Source organism: Sinocyclocheilus rhinocerous, unplaced genomic scaffold (genome assembly GCF_001515625.1).
Source record: "Sinocyclocheilus rhinocerous isolate Xijiao unplaced genomic scaffold, SAMN03320098_v1.1 scaffold2844, whole genome shotgun sequence".
Taxonomy (NCBI): domain Eukaryota; kingdom Metazoa; phylum Chordata; class Actinopteri; order Cypriniformes; family Cyprinidae; genus Sinocyclocheilus; species Sinocyclocheilus rhinocerous.
The window spans coordinates 254,424-261,344 of NW_015633174.1; the positions used below are offsets into that span (position 1 = coordinate 254,424).

The 6,921-nt window shown below is 40.0% G+C and overlaps 1 protein-coding gene across 2 annotated transcripts in view; it reads right to left on the minus strand.

The window, feature by feature from the left end:
- The window catches only part of LOC107743341 (LIM domain kinase 2-like), a 29,906-nt gene that overhangs the window by 7,706 nt on the left and 15,279 nt on the right, over positions 1–6,921 (minus strand). For both annotated transcript variants that reach the window (XM_016556514.1, XM_016556513.1), the window contains exons 5-12: positions 5,766–5,957; positions 5,275–5,380; positions 4,000–4,214; positions 3,646–3,832; positions 3,148–3,234; positions 2,712–2,843; positions 2,106–2,162; positions 652–717 (exon numbers count right to left, since the gene is read on the minus strand). In XM_016556514.1, the coding sequence (XP_016412000.1) occupies positions 652–717; positions 2,106–2,162; positions 2,712–2,843; positions 3,148–3,234; positions 3,646–3,832; positions 4,000–4,214; positions 5,275–5,380; positions 5,766–5,957 (1,042 nt within the window). The remainder of the gene's footprint in view (positions 1–651; positions 718–2,105; positions 2,163–2,711; positions 2,844–3,147; positions 3,235–3,645; positions 3,833–3,999; positions 4,215–5,274; positions 5,381–5,765; positions 5,958–6,921) is intronic.

Genomic DNA, 6,921 nt, shown 5'->3' on the forward strand with positions numbered 1-6,921 from the left:
ACCAGCACGGGTCAGCTCCAGGCATGACGAAGCGGATATCGTTCTCTTTTGGAAGACCAAACAAAGTAGTTTTGCTTTCACACCGAATCACACAGCGTCTTCACGACATGGCGGCGGCGGCAACAATACTACAGCGAGAATAAAAGTTACGCCTTCTTTCTTTGCGTGAACATTTGGGCGGCGTTATGCAAATCTTCCCACATAGTGAGGTAGACATGTGGGGGCGTGTTAGAACGAGCTGTTTTAGGTAGGCGTGGCTGACTCTTAACTTTTATAAAGAATATCTCTTTGGATTTGAGACTTTAGTCTTTGCAGAAGCTCCTGCAACAGAATGACACCAAGAGCTTGTAACACTCCAAAGAGAAAGGAAAAAATGAAATCGCATCATATGACCCCTTTAACTAAACAATCCTCGAGTGTGAACAGATCTTTACCCTTCACTTAGGTTTCTCTCTCCTGCTCAAGTGTTATTACATAAATTGTTTTTGGGTGCTTGTCTACTTTAGCCGTTTTGTTTGTGCTGACACAAGTCTGTCAGCTATTCTCGATTATGAAAACCTGTTTCTAGGCCCTGGGCTCCCCAAGCAAGGCCAAATAAGTGTAGACTTTGATCCGAGTTAATATGTGGAATGGGTGAAACTCCTCCCATACCAGTTTGACCAGGCAGTTGTGAGAGTTGAGATCTCGATGTATGATGCTCATTGAATGCAGATATGCCTGAAAGAATAAGAGAATAAAATCAATCAGATGAGACGGAAAAAGAGCTTGTGTCTGAGCAGAATGACTCAGAAAGACAGAACTGCATGAGAAATCTACAACCTCTTGATCACCACCACAACAACAAGTACTAAGACAAAAACTAAAGTGATGCATCAGCAAGACAACAAAACCTCCTGCTAAACAGGAAGTTGCTTGTCTGTCTTCTCAACTACTCAGACAGTTCTTAGTTGAGATGTACTTGCTGTTGGAGATTAAAATAAAACTGTGTCCTAACCAGGTGTGATGTTTTTAGTAGCAAGTAAAACAATTTATGATAGATGATTGATGACTATAAAGTAAGCGTAACCTATTAAATATTTATCATTGACTGCTATATATCCAGTAATGGCTGATAGCAATTAATATAAAAGGTTCCAATGTTGGCAGATAACCAATATGGTGCAGATATACGGTGCATTCCATATTAGAACACATTTAACGTGGAATAGTCATGAACCAATTATTTTTTACAGTGGGCGGGGATGCCCAGTGAGACAACAGAAATCGAAATCAAATCTCTGTCATAAATGTCCTGATGTGCTTAGTTTAGGCTAAAAACAAAAACAAAAAAACCCCACACAAGACAGAGTTCATATTGCTTGTCGATTTATGGTTGGGAGACCTCCCTCCCATTTCTGAAATGTTACTCCATGGAGACATCACAGATTCATCTTTTAACTGGATTAATGAATTCGGACACAAAGTGCTGATACTAGTATTTTTGCTCCTCTAATGACCCCAGACGTAATGCAAAATTATAGTCCCTGTTTGCTATTGGTTGACAAAAAGATAGTCCCACCCCAAACTCATGCCAGTGGTTGAGCCAATGTTTCTGCATCAGACTGGTTGTGGCACTAAAACAACAACATGTTGATAGCACCAACGCCAATGTTTACACTTCACAGGCAAATCAAACTTACTAAAAATCTGAATAGCAAAAACGTATAGCCTCTGGAACAAAAGTGAATTTATATCTATTAGATGAACATTTAATGCTTCTGAATCTTCTTCCAGAGGGCAATACTTCAAAGTAAAACTTCAAGGGGTGAGAGTTATCTCCCGTAATGCTACGAGTTTTTCTTAGCATTTGTTGCTCGTAGAATTCTGCTAGACTCCGCAGAGGCACACCTATAATTTTTGAGCAAGTCCTAACTAAGGTCTGCAAATGATTCTTGTTCCTAAGAGAGAGTGACGAGTACCAGCATAAAAAATAAAAACTCAAGATACTCTCAATCAAATCAAATATATAATGGTCAATTCTGATCCAAAAGTGCCTCAAATGTTGTACAACATAGCTTATGTTGTTTTGCAAATCTATATGTGTGCAGACCCAGAAGCCCACTCACCATTCCAGATGCGATGCTTTTTGCAAAGCTAACTCTCTGTTCCCATGGGAATGAGTCCTGTAGGGACAGAGAGAGAGAGAGAGAGAGAGATGAATTGCTGGCCTAGTTCATAACCACACTATAATACAGCCCAGTGTGACAGCACGCTATGTTGTCCGTGAATTAGAGAGGAAATCGTTACATAACAGCAGCCGCTTATTAGACAAATTACACACACACACACACTTTTATAGAAAACATTATAGCGCATTAGAGAGACACAATGACAGACTGAACAAGAGAGGTATATCATCTGTTATCCTTATGTTTGGTTTGAAGCAAACCCAGTGGGTGATCTGGAAAAAAATTCTCACTAGAATCCCACACCTGGAAACACTTCATACCTCCTTTATCTCTCATCCACTGCAACCACACAACTGCATTTTCTTCCTCTCATTTCATCAACTGTTTATATTTTCCAGTCCCTATTCTCTGTCCCTCTCCCTTCCTCCTTACAAAGTTCCTCTCAGGTGAACGGAGACAAAGACTAAAACACTAACAGATGATATACAGCCCTTCCTAGAAGCAAGAGGAAAGGAAAAAAGGGATTTGAAAATCAGGACGCACCGTGTCTCGGATAAAATCCTTCAGAGTGCCTCCCTCAATGAACTCTGTTATCAGATTAAGCCGCTTGTCCTTGTACAAAACCCCAATGAACTTCAAAACGTGTGGGTGATCAAGACTTCTCATCACTTTTACCTGGAAAAGAGAGAGAGTGAGTGAGGGAAAAATACTAATTGCTAAGATTCTTCAAATGATTCATACTAAATACAGTCTGGATAAATAAGACTCTTTTCCTCTGAAGAAAATCACAAATGCGACAGCAACACTGTATCCCGGCGCCACATGGATCTGTTTTATCTGCGGTTTAAATCAAGCCCTGATACTGACCCTGAGCAGACAACAAAGGGATGGAAGGAATAAAAGTGGATATGGAAAAATTACGTGGTAATCAGATGGACGAATGAGAGGTACTTGTGGGGAAAGAAAGGGATCTTCATACCTCCTTTAGGAACGTTTTCTGTGTCTCTTCATCACAGCGGATCAGCTCCTTCATGACCATCACCTCACCTGTGGCTTTATGGGTCACCTACAAAAAAAGAAAGAAAAAAAAAAAAAAAATCACAGTATTAGGGTTGGAACTTAAATTATTTCCAGTTCTTCAAAAATATTGAAACCAAATAGTTTTAATAAACTTCATCCGCATTGTTCTGCCAACTGGGAATGGAACTACTGAATGGAACTACTATGACACTACTGAACTTATTCCAAGTAAAGAAAAATGCTTTAGCCAAGTTGCTCGGTAACAGAATCATTAAGGAACCACAATTCATAACTGTGGAATCAGAATTCCTTATGATTTCATTACCAAAGGAAATACAGACCTGTCTTCCAACTATGAACTAAGCACTATGAACAACTATGAACAATGCAGTGAAACAGCTCTTCTAGACACTGCAATACACACAAAATGAGGAAAGGTTGTTAAACATATGCACACCTTGATGGCCTGTCCAAAGAAGCCTTTTCCGAGGATTTCTCCATGGATGAGGTCACAGGGACGGAAAATACGGTGGGAGCGGCTGGAAGGAGAACGGAGGGATTCAGAGCGCCCGATATCTCGAGTTAGAATCGGAGGGTCCTTAGGAGATGAAGAAACTGGAGACTTGCAGATGCTGTTGCTACGTCTACACCACACAAGACAAAAGTATTAATTCTGTACAAACCCAAATAGCAATTGGAAAAGGATAAACAAGTGTGTAATGTATTTATTTTGCACCATCTTTCTATGTCCACATCCACTTGGAATCAAAAATGTAAATGAACTGTGCTCCAATTAGATGACATGCGTTACCTGAGGGACCTCCTTTTTAACGTCCCATTGTCAACTGAGTCACTTCGTTCGATCTCAGCATCCGCTGAGGAGGACATACGCATGCGGGAGGCCGCTGGGACACCCAGTTGACTGCGGGAAGAGCCCAGGCGGAGTCGGTCCAGACGTTGTCTGACTGGATCATATTCCATCAACAGCTGCAGTGTCTGACTGGTCCGATGGATCAGGTCCTCCACCTGGAACGACCAATCCAAATTCAGAAGGTCATATACACTCTGGTTGTTTTGATAAGGGTCACAAGAACAATTAAAAGCTAGAGGACAGCATTAAGTCATAAAAGTTCAGTATTGTGCATTAGTGCTGTTCACGTAGATAACATTGATTTTCCTCCCAGTCAAAGCTGGTGCCACACAAAAGGTCTTTCTAAAGGTGCAAAAGATAAGCCCTCAAAATCAACACTGAATTTAAGATTATGTAATACACAGGAACAGTGGAATACGCTGGATATTCAATATTTTCAGGTCGATAAATCTGGACGTGCAGCAATGAAGACTGCTTTCTGTAATTGTGATTATGTTCATTTCAGGACTTTTCCAGGAATTTTCCATTTTTAGGATTACAGAACTTCAGGCTGCTCATTACGTCGGGCAGATGGCTGCCAAACAAAGTCAGTCCAAAAACCTCCTTGTACGTGATTAAATTAGGGCACAAAACAATGACAACAGAAGTGAAGCAGTGGAATTCAGACATTAGGGAGAAATGGTGGGAAAATGAAATTACATTTACAAATGCACGATAAGAATGCAAAGCATTTACATAGGAGTTGACAAGTCACTTTAGTACAAGAGTCTACATACACAGACCTCCCAACATAGGTATGCATTACAAAGTTAAACTCATGCATGACTACTTATATTTTATTTCTTAAGAAAACGAAATACTGCTTCTGCAACATCAACAAACATATCCAGTGCTTTGACAAAACGGATGCATGCCAATTTAGAATGAAGCTCCAAGCTCCATATGGATTATGATTAAAAAAACACATCAAAGCCATATAACAAACAGCCTGTTTCTAGGGAGTAGTGTAAATTCAATGCATGACCAGGTTAAAGTAATTAGCATGGTATGAAAGGAGTGTCATTGTATGTGCTGGGACAAGCTATAGTATGAGTTTGTGTTCCAAATGCTTACCATGCCGTTCCTCTGTATTGCTTCAACAAGTTAACGTTGGCACGATTTCACCTCACCTCAAAGCTAATAGCAAGCATGGTAGTGGTAAAGAATGGAAAGTACCTCCTCCTCCATCAGAGCTGACACCGGGAGTCCATTGATCTCCAGGATTCGGTCCCCAACGTGGATGGCGTTCCGAACCTCTGGACTAATATGCATGCCTCTGACCCTGTAAGGATAAGATTTTGGGAGATTTCCATCATGAAAAGAGAGGTTAAGAATGATAAGAGAAATCTCATAGCTTTCTGTTATGGCACCACATCCAAACAACACAAAAAGAAAGTGGCAGTTTGTGCCCTCAGTCCAACATAAGCAGTCATATCACCACAGTTATGCAAAACATTCCATGTGTCTCTGGCATTGGGTGTGGTGGCATTGTGGTGAATCTTCGAGGTGATAAATTACTTAAGCAAGTCTCTATTATTCCAAATGTTTCTCAGCATATTCAGCTTTATCTGACTGCTTGCTTAACCAGGACTCAAATGAAGATCTCAAGCAAAATAATTGGGGGATGCATCAAAGGTATTACATGTTAATTCCACATCTCTACTTACTCTTTGACCTGGACACTGGCCGTGGCACTTGTGCAGTCTCTAATCACGCTGACAGAGAAACCTCTTTTACCATTGGTGGCAGCGGGCATGGACACCAGAGTCACTGTGTGAGGGAGCAGGTCCGTTGGAGAGTCGGCCAAACCACGCTTCTCCAACACCGGCGTCAGGACCACCTGCTTGTAGCATTTACCACTGCGTGAGAGAGAGAAGTTGAAAAGCCTCACTTGAGTTTGAAAACTTTAGGACCTGAACTTTCAAGACAAGACCTGACAAGAGCAAGTCACCGCTAGACATGTTATGAAACCCTTGGATCTGTGTCAACCTGCCTGTGCTTTACTGAAAACAACAAATGAAGATAAACAACAGACAAAATAGCAAATTGAATCATATAAAAGAAAGTTAAGAAGAAACTTTTTTTAATATAAAGAATTAGGAGATTATGATATTGTATTAAATATAGCTGCTTACCTGTACTCAATGTAATACAAATTTAAGTTCCCAACATTTAAAGGCTACTCATGGTTTGCAATGCAAGTGTTTCCTGTTTGTAACCAATGGGCCTTATTCATGAAACATGAATAGAACAAATGTGTGTACATATATAACAGTTTTTTCGTAAATTGGTACTGTAAAATAAATTAGTTAATTTATTAAAGAATGAATTAAGTGAATTAAAAAAAGCCAGATGTGCATAATATTTGCAAAAAAACAAACACAATTTTTTAAATGTGTTCATGTGTGAAACTATTAGATTTTGTTCAGTTAATCTTTCATAAACAGCTTTGCAATTCTGCAGTGGCATCCTATTGAACAACACAAATTATATAAGAAATCATAGCTACAAGGATTCTGAAACTGGGACATATTTAAATTTTTTAATGAATTGTCATAAAACTGGGACATCTGGGGCCCGTTCTTCGTACGTCGCTAACTCAGTTAGCTGGATTTGATTGTTGACGATTTGGCATGATCTTGGATTGGTTGGTTCTTCGAAGCTCATCCTGGACTTGCTGTCATAGCAACAGGTCCGTAAGCTTAAACCTGCTCGGGAGCAGCTTATTTCACGTAAACAGGATTAGATCGCATCTTTTTAAGCAGAATTGATACTTAAAACCTGTCCTCTACCACCGCTACTTTATTACAAGAGTATCCTACT